Consider the following 17,682-nt stretch of genomic DNA (forward strand, 5'->3'; position numbering starts at 1 on the left):
GTCAAGGTGCAGCTGTGGGGAGCAGGAATAATTCCGTTGCCATGGAAACCACTGGCCTTACCCTCTCCAGGAGCTCTTTAAATCCAAAGCCTCTGGTGGTTATCGTGGAGGGGACTGAAAGCGTGGAGTTTGGTCTTTCTGTTCCTTTGACTAGCTGTTCAAGTTGTTCGTCTGTGAAAGGGAACTAACACTGCTGCAGAGTGAGGCGGTGTGGCAAAGCAAATAGATAGATGCAGACGTGAGGTGGACGATGCCCAGGATAACAGTAACCGTTCAGCATGCTCTGCTTAAGTATCTACATAAACGAGCTCATCCAGTCCTCACGAGTGCTTGATGGGGTGGTACCCTTGTCTCCCCTCTTTACAGGCGAGAAACTGAGGCCTAGAGAGGTGAAGCTATTTGCCCGCACTGTAGTAGAAGGTGGAGCTAGGATTCAGGCCCAGGCTGAGCCCTGAGCTGCCCTCTTAACCATTCGGCTCTGCTCCCCTGCACAGGGACCTGCAGCAGCTGGACGACACCACCCAGCTCCCGCTGCTCTCGCACTTTGCCGAAACCGTGGAAGGTCTCACCACCATCCGGGCCTTCAGGTACCAGATTCACCCTGGGGGGGCGGGTAGGGGGGTGGGGATGGAGCCAGGGTCACAGGTCATGAGATTCAATTCTCAGGACTCTGCTTAGGAAAGCCCAGGACACATGTCTCCCACCCCCTCATCAGTCCCCAAGGCCAGTCCACCCAAGGTGTCAGGTCTAGTGGGCTCTAGCGGCATGATCCAGAGAGGAGAATCTCAGGCCTAGAGCCAAGCCCATGGCCTCTGTGAACTAAGGCAAAACATGAAAAGAGAAAAGGCTGGGACAATTCCTCACAAATCAATGCTGGAAAGGCCCTTACATGGTGTGGGCCAGCCCTGAGGCCATCTTTCATTGAGACTCTCCTGTGAGCCAAACACTGTGTTGAGTCCTTTACATGCCAGTCTCATTCATTCTGCACTGCAATCTGAAACGGAAAGCTTGATTATTCCCAGTTCTCAGATAAGGAAACTGAGGCTCTCTGTAAGGTCCCACAAAGTACAGATTTGAACCTGCTTGTTCATTCAACAAACATTTACTGAGTGTTCACCAAGCCCCACACCAGGCACTAAAAAGACAAAAATGAGTCAGATGAGCCCCTGCCCTGGAAGCATTTACAGTCCAGGCTTTGAGCAGGCCAGGGCAAACCCATGTGACAAGTACTCTGAAAGAAAGGGGGACACAGGCTCTGGGAACATAGAAGGGAGGCAGTCATGGAAGGCTTCATTGAGGAGGTGTCATTAGTGCTAGGACTCAAAGAGGAGATAAGACTTCACCAGGCTGGAGGAACTCTCCCAAAACTTCAGTTTCAGTTCCTCCAAAACTCCCACCATCCTCTTGCCACTCTGAGTTGTGATATTGGGCTTGACAGAAGCATCTGAGGCTGCCTTGGGAGTGGAGGGGGCTGTTGCTCCCCACCTCAGTCTCTGTCTGAAGTATTAGGGCATCTCTCCTCCAGATAGACAGGCCAGAGACCCCTGACCCAGATACTGGGGCTCTGGTCTCTAAGCCTCACCCAGAGAATGATTCTAGGTTATTTTTAGGATGGCACAGCTGTGCGGGGCATGACAGTAACCATGTGACACCAGCCTTGTGTCCAGTAACCCTAGGGCTCAAGGGCCAGCTGACAGGGTTTGAGGAGGCTTGCCTGCATCTCCTCCCTCCAACCCCCAAAGTCTAGCTGCTGCCCTGGGAGAGGTGCCCAGGCTCCTGGCACAGCACCGCAGCCCCAGTTCACTCTCTGGGGCATCTGGGGCCGATGGGAGGTCCTCTTTGGGGTCTTGTCCTAGTAAAGCAAAGCAAAGCAGAGCTCTGCCATGGCCTTGGCTCTGCTCCCTGGACATCCCCTGCCACTGTGCAAGCCTGTGCTGTCTTCCCCACAGAAGCTCCCTGGAGCCTGGCATGACTCCAGGGTTTCCTTCCAGCCTCCTCCTCTTCTCAAGCCTGAACTCCCCAGTTCCTTCACCTTCCAGACCCCTCAACACTCCTGGGCCAACCTCTACTCTAAGTTTCGGTGATGCTCCTCTTAGAATTGATATCCTGGAGGCCTTTGGGCAGGGCCTGGGGCAGAGAGAGTGCGACTTTCCTAGAGTGGGCCAGACCCTTCAGTAGGATCTGAGTGTATGCCCACATCCTGCAACCAGCCTCAGACCAAGCCAGCGGTTAGCCAGAGAAACTGCTGCCTGGGAGGCCTCCCACACCCTGCACTGACACGGTCAATGAGTTTTAAATTTGAGCGAAGGACTTTTTACATCATCCCTGAATGTGTTGAATTCATTGGCTTTTTGCCCAGAGGCCTGTCCTGCTCAGAGCTACCTGGCATTTATTGGTTGTACACTTCCCACGTGCCAGGTATGTGTGTGGGTTATTACATTTAATCCTCGTAAGAGCCTCATGACATAGGCAGGAGAAGCCACGCTGTACAGCTGAGGCTGAGTATCCAAGGTCACGCAGACAGTGAGAGCTGGTGCTGGGCTTGGAACCCAGGCCTGGCTGACCTTCCGGGTTTTTCTGGAGGCCCTGCTTTTTCCCAAGAAAAGTTTCAAGGGTGCCCAACACTGAATGGTGGTTTCAGTCCACATAGGAACTATTACTATCCCCATTTTACTGGTGAGGAGACTGAGCCTTGGTCCTGAGGCACAGCCTGTAAGTAATAATGCTCAGACTCCAACCGGGGTCCACATGGCCCCCAAACTGGGGCTCTTCCCACATTCCTTATACCGTCATACACCTACCACAGAAGCTCCCATCTCACGCACACTCTCATGCACACCCACCCCTCAGGCCAGTCACACACCCCTCAGACTCCCCAGTCACTCACATGCACTCACACATACATACACATCTACAACACCCACTTACTCACACAGACCCTCAGACCGATAGTTTCACACTCCCCTCAGACACATCACCCACACACACACATCGACCCTGCGGCTGGGCGATCACACCCTCTCACAACTCAGAGACTTGCTTTGCTCTCCTCAGACACGTGATTCAGACACAGGCCCTCCACCCAGAACAAATCGAAGCAGAACAAACAGCTTCTGGGAGTGAAAAGCAAATGCCCACGAGATCCATCTTGAGTTCTTCTGAGTCCCCTCAGTTGTCTCCCTGAGAGCATATGCTGAGACAGCTTTCATTCATTCTTGCATTCACCATCAAACAAGTACACCTGCCCCCTCCTCTAGGCCTGGCGCAAAGTCTGAAGGGGTGGCCAAGGAGAGCGACACCAGGAGCCCAGGCTTGTCAGAGGGGAGAGGCAGATCCCTACAAAGTAACCCAAGGGAGAGCGTGATGAGGGCACGAGGGCAGGAAAGAAGCCTCCAGAGTTCCTGGTACAGAGAGGTCCCATCTATCTTAGAGGGTCAGGGAAGGTTCATTCGTTTGACAGATATTTATTGACAGTGCCAGGTGCTGGGGATACATTGGTGACCAAAACAAACATGGTCTCCATCCTCATGGAGTTTACAGTCTAGTGAGGGAGATGGACACTAAACAGCTAGAGAAATTAACATATGAGCAGAGGTTATGAAATAAACAGGCTGCAGAGATGGAGAAAAAGAGGCCAGGAAAGGCCACTCTGAGGAGGTGCCACTTAAGGTAAAGCCTGAAAGTGGAGAGGAGTCAGCCTTGGGAAGAGCAGAGGAGAAAGCCTTCCAGGCAGAGGGAACAGCATGTTCAAAGGCCCTGGGGTGGGGAAGAACTTGGCATGGTCACAAAACTGAAAAAAGGCAAGTAAAGTAATAAATTACTTTACTGTAATTTCTGTGTCTGCAACACAGTGAGCAAGGGAATTTGTGGCATGGAAGGAGGTGGGTGAGGTTGGCAGGAACTGGCTCACACAGGCTTCTGGCAAGGAGGTGGTTCTTTATCCGAAAAGTCATTCATATTCTTAGCAGGGGAGAGATAGGATGCAATTTATGACTTAGAAAGATTATGCTGGCTGCTGTGTGGAGGGTAGACTGAAGGGAGATAGCAGGGAGACCTATCAGGAAGCTGATACAATAGTCCAAGTGAGTTTGCAGTGGGCAGGAAGCAGGCCAGAGGCAGGCAGAGGCCAGGGCTATTTTGGAGAAAGAAATAAGAGGACTGAGGGATTGGATGTGAATCCCGATGATTCCTGGGTTTCCAGCCTGAGTGCCTGGGTGGGTGGAGGTGCGCTTTATTGTAACAGGGAAGCCCTGCAGAGGAGAACAGGTCTTGGGGTGAAAACAAGTGTTTGAAGGAGGTGGCACCTTTGACAGGTTTGAATAAGCAGGAGGGAGCTGGGAAGGAGTTCCAGGAAGGAGTGGCATCCATAAGGTGGCAGAGGTGGCATGTCTGGGGGCTGCTGAGGCCCAGGCAGCCCCCTCTGCAGGTGAGGAAAGTCCCGGGGGCTACACGGACCAAGATTATTCCCCCTCACCCTCCCCATCCTCCCCCCAGGTACGAGGCCCGGTTCCAGCAGAAGCTCCTTGAATACACAGACTCCAACAACATCGCCTCCCTCTTCCTGACGGCCGCCAACAGGTGGCTCGAAGTTCGCATGGCAAGTGGCCCCCAGCTCCCCGCACCCCCGGGAGAGGGGGTTCTCATAGGGCTGTGCAGCCAGAGCAAGGGCCAAACAGGGGCCGGAGGGTGGGAAGAGAGGACGGATACCGGCCTGGTGTGCATTCGGGGTGGGCATCGAGCCCTCCTGCTTCTCCCAACTCTGCTGGTCCTCCCCGTGTCTGACCTGAGCCCTCCCTTCCTTATATCACTGCCTGGACGCTTGTGTGTCTGAGGTGTGTGCCAAGAGCGAGAACAGTTGTGTGTTTAGCTGTGACAGGTGTGTCTGAAGTGGGTCATATGACAGGTGTGGGCCAGCTGGTGAGGCATGCGTGCTGGCCTTGGGGGCGGGGGGAGCAGAGCTGTGTGCATACGTTGTCTACTGGGGCTCCAGCCTTCACAGCCTCCTGTGTGTCTGATGATGTGTTGCGGGGCTGGGGTTGAGTCTCGGCTGAGCTGCTCTGTGCCCTGAAGGGAGTGAGGGGTAGGGGTGCTGTGCCTTCAACCCCTGAGGGTCCAGGCCAGCTCCACTCCCTCTGCAGGAGTACATTGGTGCATGTGTGGTCCTCATCGCGGCCGTGACCTCCATCTCCAACTCCCTGCACAGGGAGCTCTCTGCCGGCCTGGTGGGCCTGGGCCTTACCTACGCCTTAATGGTGAGTGGCAGCAGGTAGGGCAGGGGAGGAGTCAGACACCAGCCCCTGGGGAAGCCCAGGGCACCCTCCCTGACTGAGACGCTCCCAGGCCTTAACCCAAGCTATACGGAGTCTGATGCCAGAGGGACCATGTGGACAGGAGGGCTTACTGCAGGTCCCTGCCCCTTCACCCAGGCCTGGGCCCCAGGTGGGGGTGGGTGAGGATCCACACTCACTGTAACCTCCATGGAGGGCCCCCTGGACAGTCAGCGGTGGGCAGCAAAAGGCATCCTCAACTGTAAGAAGAGCCATCCTGGTGGCCAGGGACAGGGCCAAGTGATCACTAACTGTGAACGGATTGCTCCCCACAGGTGTCCAACTACCTCAATTGGATGGTGAGGAACCTGGCGGACATGGAGCTCCAGCTGGGGGCCGTGAAACGCATCCACGGGCTCCTGAACACTGAAGCAGAGCGCTACGAGGGGCTGCTGGGTGAGGGGCGCGGGAGGACTTCTGGGGGAAGGACCCAGCGTGGATGTGTGTTTGGGTTGAGGGGGACATGAGGAGCCTGGGGGCAGGAGGGCATGCCTGGATACCAGCTGTGGCCCACACCTGGCAGCTGACCCCCAGCCCGGCCCCCAGCACCATCGCTGATCCCGAAGAACTGGCCAGACCAAGGGAAAATCCAGATCCAGAACCTGAGTGTGCGCTACGACAGCTCCCTGAAGCCAGTGCTGAAGCACGTCAACGCCCTCATCTCCCCAGGACAGAAGGTCAGGGGAGCGGGGAGGGCAGAGGGCTGGACCGCCTCACAGAGTCACCTCCTGGCCCTCAGGGCCCGCCAGTCTCCCAGGCCCGGGCCTCTCGCCTTCTCCTCCTGCTGCCCTCACTCACCCGCCAAGGAGATGGACAGGACACCCCCGACTCCCCTGACTCAGAGGGGTTTTGTCAGGGCCCCCCACAAATGGTTAGGGGCTCTCCCAGGACACTGTACCCTGAACTTCAGAGCAGGGTCCTGGGGCAGAGAGTGAGGCCCTGTCCTGGGGAGGGAGCTCCTGTCTGGCACTCCAATCCGACTCTGACTGACTCCCCCCTCTCTCCCCCTCTGCTCCGACGCTGCCCCTCTCCTCCTGTCTCTTTGCCTCTGTCTCTCTCACTCTGTCATTGTCTGTGGCTGTCTGTCTCACTGTCTCTGACCTTTAGATGTACCTCTGTCCCTGCCTCTCTTATCCTTCTATATCACCACCTCTGTCTCCGTATCGGATGCGATGGGGTGAGAGGCGACTCCAGTTTAAGGTGGGGTACATCCTGTGCACTACGCTCAGCCACCCCTGTGCCCTCCCGCCACACCCAGGCACATAGAGAGACACCCGTGTCCCCAGCTCCTGCAGTCAGACATCTGCAGTCATGTACCACACCCAGCCAGCCAAGTAGGAGCCCCCTCTGGATCCACTGCAGGAAACAAGCCCAAACCCGGGCCCAGCCCTAGCTAAAGAGATGCTGGTCAGAACACCAGGACGAGAAGAGATGCTGGGGCTTCCCACACCTGCACAGCCCAGCACTAGAGGCTCCCAGACACCCCAGGTGCCCACAGCGTACCTGCTCCTCTCTTTCCAGATTGGGATCTGTGGCCGTACAGGCAGTGGGAAGTCCTCCTTCTCTCTTGCCTTCTTCCGCATGGTGGACATGTTCGAAGGTGAGCTGTGTGACGGGCACCCCTCATGTACCCACAGCCACCAGATGGGACCTCAGTCCTGGGTATGGTCAGACGTCACAGGAGGCCCAGCCATCACTGCCTTCCCCCGCATCCTCATTGGGACCCATGTTGCAGGCAGACCCTGTCCCCAGTGCCACCGTCTCCCCGCTCCTTGGTGCCCCACCTGTGACACTGTCTGCATGCAGGGCGCATCATCATCGATGGCATCGACATCGCCAAACTGCCGCTGCACACCCTGCGCTCGCGCCTTTCCATCATCCTGCAGGACCCCGTCCTCTTCAGCGGCACCATCCGGTGAGCCCCCTGACCCCCGCCACCAGGCCCACCCCAGCCCCAGGCCCGGCTCCGCTCCTCCAGATCTGGGGCATAGAGAGGAAGGGGTGGACGAGCCTCCCTGGGCAAGCAGCCCTGCTATAGCTCTGGGCATGAAGGGCTGGCGCGGGTTCGTTAAAGCTGCACCTCATGCCTTTCTCTTTTCCGTTAGGCCTAGGCACTGGTAGGGGTCCCCCAACCCTCAAGCCCGGGATGCTTTCCTCCACCCACTGCCAGTACCTTGCTGCCCCCTCCCAGCCAGACCCCCAAGTCAATCAGTTCCCGCTCACTGCTCCCTTCACCAGTCTCACCCTCTGCGTGTCCCCCGGGAATAGAGCCAGGACCCTGCTCCCCTCTCTAAGGGCTTTGTGTGTCCCCCTCCAGATTTAACCTGGACCCGGAGAAGAAGTGCTCTGACAGCACACTGTGGGAGGCCCTGGAGATAGCCCAGTTGAAGCTGGTGGTGAAGGCGCTGCCCGGAGGCCTCGGTAACTACTCCTGGCTGAGCACAGGCTGGGTACTAAAGGACGCTTGTGAGGGCTGGGAAGGGACAACTCACACCCGTGTCTTAGCTTTGCTCAGAGTTTAGAGTCTGGGGTCTGGCAGGATCCCAGAGACCATTAAGTTCTACTTCTCACTATATAGGAGCTCAGAGATGTCAAGTGATTTGTCCCAGGTCACACAACTGGTCAGTCAGGATCTGGCCTCTCCTACAGGGCACAGGGGTACAGTAAGGAGACAGAGCTTGCAAGTCCCCAATACCATGATGGTATATTCAGCCCTGCCCTCCGCATCCACCTGCCTGCCCAGTTCTGCCCTGAGGGAGGAGAGGACTGACTGGAAACCACAGGCACAGGTCACTCATGGAGGCTACTGGGAAGACTGTGTCCCCACCCCGGGGGTCAGCAGGACCTTGGTGTATCTGTTGAAACCCCTGGGACTGGGGGCCGGCCAAGCCTTGGCTTCAGAAAATCACCCCACCAAGGCCTATACACATGCAGGACGGACACACTCTGTGCTGATGCGCCTCCCAGAACTGCCCAGGGCCACAGCCGTGCATAACTCCACAGAGCGCTCTTCTCTTTGTAACTCTAGCAGATGGCATCCGTGTTGTGTAAGGTGCAGCCACCCTGTGCACACCTGTACTCATGACACACACCTACATATTTACCCCTGTACACACATTTCCCGAAACCCCAAGCCACTCCGTCCACTAAACTCACGACGCAGAATTAACTCAGCCCTGTGCCCCCTTCCTGGGGCTGTTTCCAGATGCCATCATCACGGAAGGCGGGGAAAACTTCAGCCAGGGCCAGAGGCAGCTGTTCTGCTTGGCCCGGGCCTTTGTGAGGAAGACCAGCATCTTCATCATGGACGAAGCCACGGCTTCCATCGACATGGCCACGGTCGGTGCTGGGCACACCCATGGGGTGGGGGTCTTGGAGAGGGTTTTCGGGGGTGTTAGGGAGAAGGTTGCCTAAAATAGTCCTGAAACTCAAGTTGCCTTTAACATCAAGAGTCATGTGGAGCAGAAAAGGCGACGGGCTGGGGGACCCAGATTCCAGCTAGTCTTAAGGCTGGAATATAACACACATACACACAAGCTGCACACGGACCCACAAATTTCACACCCGTCCCCACAACCCAGCACACCCAGACACACTCACAGCACACACACATGCACACAGCTGAGCTCCCAACAGGCGGAACCCAGCCCCTGAACACTGGGAGCCTGGTTGGTCCTATGGGGACTAGAGCCAGAGGGAGGGGGTGGGGCTAGGGTTGGGGTCAGATGGGAGCTGGGCCAGAAGCCAGGCCAGACCCCACCCACTGGGCAGGTGAGCCAACAGTTGCTGCTCCGACCTGGCAGGAGAACATCCTCCAGAAGGTGGTGATGACGGCCTTCGCAGACCGCACTGTGGTCACCATAGCGGTAAGGGGCCCGTGATGGGGTGCAGGGGGGACACCCAGAGAGACAGCTGGCCTCCTGAGGCTGTCATCAGTGGGCAGCCTCTGGGCTCACCTGCGCCTGGTAATCAAGAGAGGACCCTGTGGCAGTGCAGGGCAAGGAGTCTGGCAGACTTGCAGCGAGCCTGGATTGCAGGATTTGGGGTGTAGGAGGGTTTGTGCCTGCACTTCCCTCAGACCTCCCCTCTTTCTCCAGGTTCCAAGGTCCGCTCCTGTCCCAAGGCCCTGTGAGCTAGGATAGGGTTACTTCTCCAGAGCAAATGGGAGATGGGGGCGTTGGGAGAATCTCTGAGTCTTGAAGCCTGGAGGTGGGGCAGAGCTGAGACCTGGTGAGGGAGAGGGTGGCATTAGCAGATGGAGGGTTTGGAGTTACAGCCACCCCGGGAAAGGGCAGTCACCGCAGAGATAAGACATTCTGGCCACATGCCCCCTCCTCCAAGCTGCAGGAGGGATGCCTCAGCTGCCCCAGCCCGCCCCCCCCACACACACCCTGACAGCCCCTCCTGCCCCGCCCAGCACCGCGTGCACACCATCCTGAGTGCAGACCTGGTGATCGTCCTGAAGCGCGGCGCCATCCTTGAGTTCGACAAGCCAGAGAAGCTGCTCAGCCAGAAGGACAGCGTCTTCGCCTCTTTTGTCCGTGCAGACAAGTGACCTACCAGAGCCCAAGTGCCATCCCATGCCCCACCCTGCCCCCACCTCCCGCCTGGGTTCTCTAACTGTAAAATCACTTGTAAATAAAGAGACTGGTTATTTCCTACCTGAGGCCGTGGGTCTGGTGGGCAGGGACGGGGGTGGACCGTGGGTCCCGTGGAAGCAGTCTGACTTTAGCATCAGGCAGACCTGACGAAGCTCTGTGAGTGTGGGCAAAAGCATGTTTCCTCACCTGTGACATGAGGGCTGTCTTAGTCTGCTAGGTCGTATTCGTCTGCTGCAACAAAATACCATAGCCTGGATGGCTTAAACAGCAGAAATTTATTGCTGACAGTGCTGGAGGCTGGAAGTCCAAGATCAAAGTGTCGCAGGCTTGGTTTCTCCTGAGGCCTCTCTCCTCGGTTCCAGACAGCCACTTTCTAGCTGCGTCCTCATGCAGCCTTTCCTCTGTGTGCACACCCCTTTTATCTCTCTCTCTCCTTATTAGGATACTAGGCATATTGGATGAGGCTGCACTCCTATGACCTCATTTAAACTAAATTACCTCTTCACTGGCCCTATCACATTGCAGGGGCTCCAATATATGAATTTTGGGGGGAATGCAATTCAGTCCATAACAGAGTTATAGTATTTTTGTGATTATCTCATCAGATAAGGTAGCAGATCTGCATATATCTTGGTCCCTTTTCCTTCTCAGTTTAATTCTTGGATTAAAACTGTGGGTCCCCAGGTACCCCGGATTAGCATTATTTACATTGCAAATGACAGGAACCCAACTCAAAGTGGCTTAAACAGTGGAATTTATTATCCTATGTGATTGAGAAGACCAGGAGGTTACTACTTGAAGCACGGCTAGATCCAGGTGTTTGACATCAGGGGTGATGAATTCCATCTTCCTCTCCCTCCCCCATGACAGATGGCCACTAGCACCTCCAGCTTACATCCTACCCCTCTGCAAAAGAGAGGGGCCTGAATCACATGTCCCCATCTCCATCCCACACATAGGGACATTCAGAAGTGGGAGAAGGGCGGCCCTTCAGAGAGAAAGCACAGTACATATGCCACAAGTCGTCCAGGTAGTGACTGGGACATACTAGGGCCCAGACACTGGGGAGACTAAAAAACAGCTGTCCTCAGACTCCACGTGCATCATGAGACACGAGTGTATACCTGTCCCACCAAGAAAGGAAGGTGCTTGTTTGCGTATCATTTTATTATCATTTACACGTTGCCTTCAGTACCGGCTGTACCAGGCCCTTGGGGTGCAGACCGAGGAGTCTTGGGCCTTCATCCTTGTTGTATGCAAGGGGGTCAGAGTCATACGGTGCAAAGAAAATCCACCAGTCATTGGAGAGGGGTCCAGCACAGACCCTTCTGGCTGTTCCAGGAGCCAGAGGAGCTCAGGAAAGGAGAGCTCTGTGAGGCCTGGCAGGCTCCTGGGAGAGGCAGGATTTAAGTTGGGCATGGGAAGGGTGAGAATTAGATAAGCAGAGAGCCTTGAATGCCAGGACAAGGAGTCTGGGACATGCCTATGCACAAAAGGGAAGTGGAGAAGGTTTCTGAATGCGAAAGGGACCTGACAAGTGCAGTGTTTGGGGAAGATGAGTATGAGGAGGTGCAGGACGGAGCAGAGCAGGAGGCTGAGCCCTTTTGGTGGGGGGCTCACCTTCCTGGCAAGCGAGGCCTCAGGGTCACGCTGTGAGGCAAGTCCTAGCCTTTCCAGCTCTGAGATGCCTCTGGGGGCCCGGCACTCCCTCCACCGTTGGGCCTCCCAGGAGCAGAGCCTAAGGAGGGAAAAGAGGATTCCCACCCCCCATGCCTATGACCAGCCAAAGGATTAAAGGGAAGTAGCAAGGGCACAGGGGCACATCACAGCTCACACTGAAGTCTTGCAGAGATGCCTCAGGCCATTCTAGCCCAGATTCCTCTATAGCACCCCTGATGGTGTGCCAGCCTCGACTTGGATACCCCATAGATGAGGGTCATCTCTGGTAATTAGAAATGACTCTTCCATACGTGAAATCAAAGCCTGCCTCTGTTCCACTCAGTGTCTATACTGGTTTATACTTTGGACCACACAAAATAGTCCATCCTCCTTGGACCTCAGGGGTTTCTGCGATAGTATCTGAACTCCCTGGGAAGACTCTCCAAGGTTCCTTTTCTGATGGCTGAGCAGCCGTAGTTGCCCCAGAGTTCTCCTGTGTAACTCTGTCTCGTTGAGCTGCCCTCTCTGCTCACCCTATTTTCCTTTCCCCACCCTAAGCACTGCATCTCTGGCAGTATAGCCCAAGATCTACCATGAGTAGTAGAGGGGGCCCAAGCCACAGGACAATACTAGGTTGATGCCTGCAGTAGAAACACCACTCCTCTTCAGGCCAAGAGCTTAGGAACCCCAGTGCCCAAGCTAGCCCTGACACAGCTCCTCAGGCTGCAGGTGTAAGGAGGTGTAAAGCAAGTGCCAGTAGCTCAAACCCCCTTTAAAATGCAGGGGTGGGGGCTCCCCTGGTGGCGCAGTGGTTAAGAATCCGCCCGCCAAAGCAGGGGACACGGGTTGGAGCCCTGGTCTGGGAAGATCCCACATGCCGCGGAGCAACTAAGCCCGTGCACCACAACTACTGAGCCTGCACTCTAGAGCCTGCGAGCCACAACTACTGAACCCGTGTGCCACAACTACTGAAGCCCAAGTGCCTAGAGCCCGTGCTCCACAGGCCACCACAATGAGAAGCCTGCGCACCTCAGCGAAGAGAAGCCCCCGTTCACTGCAACTAGAGAAAGCCCACGAACAGCAACGAGACCCAACACAGCCAAAAATAAACAAATAAATTAAAAAATTTTTTAAATAAATAAATAATAAAATAAGATATAATAAAATGCAGGGGTGGGATTGAAAGTGTGGGTCATGATTGAGAAGATGCAACCACCCTGGCTTCTGGGCTGCAGCATCCAGCATCCCCTGTAGTGGGTGTTAAACTATGTTTCTACACCTACTAAGGTACATCTCCACCCCCCACCCCCAGGAAGTCCGTGGCTTTCATCAGACCCTCAAAGGATTCGTGACTCTGAAAATACTAAAATCATCGCCATAGAAAAGAAGCGGTCAGTTAGGAGTCCTTGGGCCACCTAATCTCCCCGCCCCAACCCCAGTCACCAGGTTGGTGACACAGCTCCTCGGTACCTCCTTTTACTGGGAACCCACAAAGCCCAGGCGGATACTGACCCAACCCAGGATGGGGAAATTGCGGTGGGACCAGGGCGACAGGGAATCGGTCCCCAGAATGGGAGGGCGGGTCACGACTCCCTTCACCCCGCCCCCGTCCCGCCCCGCCCCGCCCCGCCCTAATTTCGTGCGTGTGGGCTGGGAGGAACCTCTTTAGTCCATCTGATTGGGCAAACTCCCAAGGCCAGACGAAGCGAGCCGGGAGAAGGAAGACGGTGGGAGGTGAATGGCGAGGGGCGGGGCTTGAGCTTGTGCCCGCCAGCCCTCCAGCCCAGGAATAGGGCGGGCTCCCCCTGGCGGCCCCCGGCTCCCACTCCACGCCTCCGGCGTTCGGTGTCCTCAATTCTCCACCCCACCTAGCACAGGTCGGCCTCCGCGGGCCGATTGACACACAGAAGGACCGGAGGACGGCCCTCCGCGAGCGCCCGGGCAGCAGGAGGGGGCGGGGAGGCGAGGACTGCGGCTTGATGAGCAGGAGCAGGTGCCGCGGCGAGGAGCGCGGGGGTTGGGGCAGGGACGGAACGGCGGGCGGGGTCGCGGCGCCGGCGTGCGTGCTGCCGGCGCGGAGCCGGGAGGCCGTGGCTTAGAGTGGGCCCCGCCAGCCAGGTCGCGCTGGGGGCGAGGGGATCAGGAGTGGAGCTGGGTGGAGTGGTGACTCTGGAGGGCGGAGGATCCCAAGGAGACAGAGAGGACGAGAGCTAGAGGGAGATCGGAGAGCGGCGAGAGCGCTACGGAGGGTGGGTTAGGAAAGAGGTACCTGGAGGTGAGACGGTATGAAACTGGAGCTTGGAGGGGAGCCCGGGGCCGAAATGGCTGAGGCGGGAAATACGGTGCGGGTTGTGTGGGGTGTGGTCGGTTGGTAAGATCCGGAGGTGTGACGTTCCCAGGTGGGAGAGGTGGGTTGAGAAAGAAGGCTGAGTGGGGAGAAGGGTCCTAGGGAGACGCCCAGGGGTGGTCAGCGAGTGGAGGAGAGCTGAGCTGGGATCCAGAGCCAGGTGGGGAACAGGCAGAGTAGGGGGTTCAGTAGGCAGTGGGCAGGTGGGCTGAGGTGTGAGGCTGGTATAAAGTGAAGGAGGGGCCAGGTGGAGCTGAGGATGAGTCTAGCTGGGGAGGCATCTCAGAAGTGAGGCCGGTGCAGACTTAGGGTGGTCCCAGGGCAGAAACCCCAAAGTAGGTTGAAGGCTCAGTCAGGTGGTTGCTCCTCCCCCATGGGGGAGACCTCTCCCTGGTGGTCGCTGGAGCCATGCTGTCCCGCAAAGGCATCATCCCTGAGGAGTATGTGCTGACGCGGCTAGCAGAGGACCCGACAGAGCCCCGGTACCGTGCCCGTGAGCGGAGAGCCCGTTTCGTGTCCAAGAATGGCAACTGCAACGTGGCCCACAAGAACATCCGGGAGCAAGGTCGCTTCCTGCAGGACGTGTTCACCACGCTGGTGGACCTCAAGTGGCCATACACGCTGCTCATCTTCACCATGTCCTTCCTGTGCAGCTGGCTGCTCTTTGCCATGGTCTGGTGGCTCATTGCCTTCGCCCACGGTGACCTGGCCCCTGGTGAGGGTGCTGCTGTGCCCTGCGTCACCAGCATCCACTCCTTTTCATCTGCCTTCCTTTTCTCCATTGAGGTGCAGGTGACCATCGGTTTCGGCGGGCGCATGGTGACCGAGGAGTGCCCTCTGGCCATCCTGATCCTCATTATGCAGAACATCGTGGGGCTCATGATCAATGCCATCATGCTGGGCTGCATCTTCATGAAGACTGCCCAGGCCCACCGGCGGGCTGAGACCCTCATCTTCAGCAAGCACGCGGTCATCGCCCTGCGCCACAGCCGCCTCTGCTTCATGCTGCGCGTGGGCGACCTCCGCAAGAGCATGATCATCAGCGCCACCATCCACATGCAGGTGGTGCGCAAGACCACCAGCCCTGAGGGCGAGGTGGTACCCCTCCACCAGGTGGACATCCCCATGGAGAATGGTGTGGGTGGCAATAACATCTTCCTGGTGGCTCCCCTCATCATCTACCACGTCATTGACGCCAACAGCCCGCTCTATGACCTGGCGCCCTGCGACCTGCACCACCATCAGGACCTTGAGATCATCGTCATCCTGGAAGGTGTGGTGGAAACCACGGGCATCACCACCCAGGCCCGCACCTCCTACCTGGCCGACGAGATCCTGTGGGGCCAGCGCTTTGTACCCATCGTGGCCGAGGAGGATGGCCGCTACTCTGTGGACTACTCCAAGTTTGGCAATACCATCAAAGTGCCCACGCCGCTCTGCACGGCCCGCCAGCTGGATGAGGACCCCAGCCTGCTGGATGTCCTGACCCTCGCCCGTGGGCCCCTGCGCAAGCGCAGCGTGGCCGTGGCCAAGGCCAAGGCCAAGTTCAGCATCTGTCCAGATTCCCTGTCCTGAGCCCTGCTCCCTTGGGCCCCCCTCCTCATGTGCATGCAGGCCAGTGTGGCATGGTATGTAGACTGGACATAGTGCGGGCCCCTCGGCCAGGCCAGGACCTGTTAAGAGGCTGGGCCCTCCTCATCTCAGCCTCCCTGCCTGCTGCTCGCCCAGGGTGTTGCAAGGCACTTGTCGCTACTCTATTTCTGGCTTCAGCAGGAGCCTGTACCGGGTTATTTTTGTCCCTGCTCCTCCCAGCCCCAACTCAGGACTGGCTTTCCCCCCGACCCTGCCCCAGGCTAGGGGAGCTGTGGGAAGTGTCAGGCCCTAAAGCTGGGACTCCATCTAGTCCTCGGCCCCCACGACCGACCGGCTGCAAGCAGGACGGGTGGCTGGGGAAGAACAGTCCCCAGATGGGAGGCCTGCTGCTCTGTTTCTGTGGCCCTGAGAGATGCCTGTGCTGAGGCCCCAGCCCCTACTTGGTCCCTGAAAAGGTGATGGCCAAAAGGGTGGGCCTGGCCTGCTGGGGAGGGCAGGCAATGAGGGAACACAGTCTAGCTGGAGGGCTGGAGATGTGGAGCCTCCCTGGGGCGGGCTCGGCAGAGAGGAAATGGCACCGGGAGGCTTACCTTGCTGAGCCCTGCCCGGGCACGGGGAAGGGGAGACGGGCCCCTTACCCCTGACCCCAAGGCTTCTTCAGCAGGGACTCCAGGGGCTGGGGCTGCTGCACCTGCCTACTTCCATTCTGTCCCCGGCCCTGGGAGGCTGGAGTGGGCTGGGGCGGACCCTGGCATGCCAAGCTGAAAGAGGCTGGGGAGAGACTGGGGTCCTGGGCCCACCACGTTTGGCAGGCCTCAGACTGTACCCTGGCCTGGCTCCCCCCCACCCAGTGGCTGCCACTCACTTTGTCCAGAGGGTGGCCATGGAGGGCCTTTGGGTTGCTAGAAAAGGAGATGTTGGAAAGCTCAGGATGGAGTGGGTGTGTGAGGTCCCTGAGGCACAAAGGCCCTTGGTCCTGACAGGCTTGACCCCCAAGCCAGACTCTTGGAGCAGTGCTGTGTGTACTTGCCCAGAATTCTGCCTTCTCCATTGTCAATAAAGCCTCCCCCTTCGTGACCTAAACTCTGGGCTGTTCTTGCTGGTGGGCAGGGAGAGCAGGGGCTGGCAGCTGCCAGCCTACATCTCAGAGGTGCCATGGACCCCAGCTGGGAGGCCAGGAAAGGGACCTGGGGCTGGCCCTCTTCCCCTAGTTCAGAGACTTCCCCTTCCTGCCTTTGGTAGCCCAGCCCTACAAGACCGTCTGACCGTCTCCGTTGGGCACCCATCAGGCTTATAGCCCTGAGCCCTGCCTCCACTCCCAGGGGGCTGATGGAAGGCCGAGGGGCTCAGGAGAGAGGCGGGTATGTCACAGGCATTAGTGTGGCAATTGGAGCGTTAGCTCTCAAAACAGTTGCTTGAGTTCTAAGACCTTGGTCACATAACTTAACCTCTCTGTGCCTCAGTTGCCTCATCTATAAAGTGGGGATACTACAAGTACCTACCTCATAGAATTGTTGGAGTAAGTGAAAAGCGTTATGTCAAATGCTTGAGTGCCTCGTCCATAATAAGTGCTCAATAAATGTTAACTGTTGAGACTGCTATTCAATCAGCCACGTGATGAGACAACTGAGCAAGCAAGTGCTGAGAGAAGGTGCTATTATATGTCCCCTGGTGATGCGTTTCTCTGCCTGGTCTTACTTTCTACACAATGTCCCCTCGCAGCTCAGACCCCGACGACAGGGGCTGTGACTGCAACTGTTACCTGGGCTTCTTGTCTCCATCTCATCCTCTGCACACCATCTGCCATGTAGCCACCAGAGTGGTCTTATTAAAAGACATCATTCTCTCCAACGTCAAGTGCCTCCAGTAGTTCCTCATCACCTTCTGGTCAAGGCTAGACCTGTGACCAGTCATTTCAGGCTTTGCCTGCTTTCCAGCCTTACAGCTTACTGTTCTCTGGCCAGGACACTGTGCAACCACCCGTCCCGCTGGCAGCCTCAGCATCCCCTCCTTGTATTTATCTTCCTACATCTGAGCTTTTGCTTGTTTATTCCCTTTGCCTGGAATGCCCACGCCTCATCTCTACCTGTTGAAATCCATTAAGGTCCAAGCCAAATGATGCCTCCTTGAAGCCTCCCCTGATTCCTCTAGAAAG

At 57.1% G+C, this 17,682-nt stretch overlaps 2 protein-coding genes across 12 annotated transcripts in view; both read left to right on the forward strand.

Moving 5' to 3' along the window:
* ABCC8 (ATP binding cassette subfamily C member 8) overlaps positions 1-9,988 on the forward strand; it is a 76,216-nt gene extending 66,228 nt beyond the window's left edge. For 7 of the 11 annotated variants that reach the window (XM_033416156.2, XM_033416157.2, XM_033416160.2 and 4 more), the window contains 11 exons: positions 495-587; positions 4,495-4,597; positions 5,139-5,252; positions 5,603-5,723; positions 5,874-6,004; positions 6,849-6,927; positions 7,134-7,242; positions 7,645-7,748; positions 8,533-8,666; positions 9,131-9,193; positions 9,745-9,988. In XM_033416156.2, the coding sequence (XP_033272047.1) occupies positions 495-587; positions 4,495-4,597; positions 5,139-5,252; positions 5,603-5,723; positions 5,874-6,004; positions 6,849-6,927; positions 7,134-7,242; positions 7,645-7,748; positions 8,533-8,666; positions 9,131-9,193; positions 9,745-9,882 (1,189 nt within the window). In that variant the 3' untranslated portion in view covers positions 9,883-9,988. Of the gene's footprint in view, positions 1-494; positions 588-4,494; positions 4,680-5,138; positions 5,253-5,602; positions 5,724-5,850; positions 6,005-6,848; positions 6,928-7,062; positions 7,243-7,644; positions 7,749-8,532; positions 8,667-9,130; positions 9,194-9,744 lie in introns of those variants that run through there. The other 4 variants (XM_033416161.2, XM_049713179.1, XR_004479886.2 and 1 more) reach the window with 4 other exon arrangements.
* A 3,604-nt stretch (positions 9,989-13,592) lies between these two features.
* On the forward strand, positions 13,593-17,120 carry KCNJ11 (potassium inwardly rectifying channel subfamily J member 11). Its single transcript, XM_004285525.4, has one exon. It carries the CDS (start codon positions 14,343-14,345, stop codon positions 15,507-15,509), a length of 1,167 nt encoding a protein of 388 aa, XP_004285573.1. The 5' UTR covers positions 13,593-14,342; the 3' UTR covers positions 15,510-17,120.
* Positions 17,121-17,682: the final 562 nt, after the last annotated feature.

The sequence above is a fragment of the Orcinus orca genome, chromosome 8 (genome assembly GCF_937001465.1).
Source record: "Orcinus orca chromosome 8, mOrcOrc1.1, whole genome shotgun sequence".
NCBI classification, from domain to species: Eukaryota; Metazoa; Chordata; class Mammalia; order Artiodactyla; family Delphinidae; genus Orcinus; species Orcinus orca.